We start from the raw sequence: 464 nt of genomic DNA, 5'->3' as shown, positions 1-464 counted from the left end.
GGTAGACGAACCGGCCGTTCTCCAGCCGCGCATATTCCGTCTGCGGGGCACAGCCAGGGTGAGCACTGGGAACCCCACGGCACACGGAAAACCACAGGGTGGCCACGTGGGACATGGTGGAGATGTCCTCTCCGCTCCCATGTGTCCTACACCCAGCTCTGGGGCTTTCTCTGTCCTGGGACCTGCTGTGGACCCGATTCCCACCCCTTCCTGATGCAGTGGGGCATGGGACTCACCTCCACCTTCTCCACGACCTGCTTCCCAAAGGAGCACACCTTGGTGGAGACCGTGATGGTCATGTTCTCTGCACTGCTGTACTGGCTGCTGACACCATAAAAAGTCCCTGGCCCATCCTGGATCGTGCTGTTCAGATCCGCCTGGAAATTATATAAGATATAGGGAAGAAGTTCTTCCCTGTGAGGGTGCTGAGGCGCTGGCACAGGGTGCCCAGAGAAGCTGTGGCT

The 464-nt window shown here is 59.1% G+C and overlaps 1 protein-coding gene across 1 annotated transcript in view; it reads right to left on the bottom strand.

Moving 5' to 3' along the window:
* TEAD3 (TEA domain family member 3) overlaps positions 1–464 on the bottom strand; it is a gene marked incomplete at its 5' end in the record, with an annotated part of 8778 nt that overhangs the window by 872 nt on the left and 7442 nt on the right. The window contains 2 exon segments of the mRNA XM_010019224.1: positions 2–40; positions 237–377. Coding sequence (XP_010017526.1) covers positions 2–40; positions 237–377 — 180 coding nt within the window.

Source organism: Nestor notabilis, unplaced genomic scaffold, assembly GCF_000696875.1.
Source record: "Nestor notabilis isolate BGI_N333 unplaced genomic scaffold, ASM69687v1 scaffold25707, whole genome shotgun sequence".
In the NCBI taxonomy this organism is placed as follows: domain Eukaryota; kingdom Metazoa; phylum Chordata; class Aves; order Psittaciformes; family Psittacidae; genus Nestor; species Nestor notabilis.
Note: the sequence above shows the minus strand (reverse complement) of the source record. Positions and strands in the feature narration are given on the sequence as shown.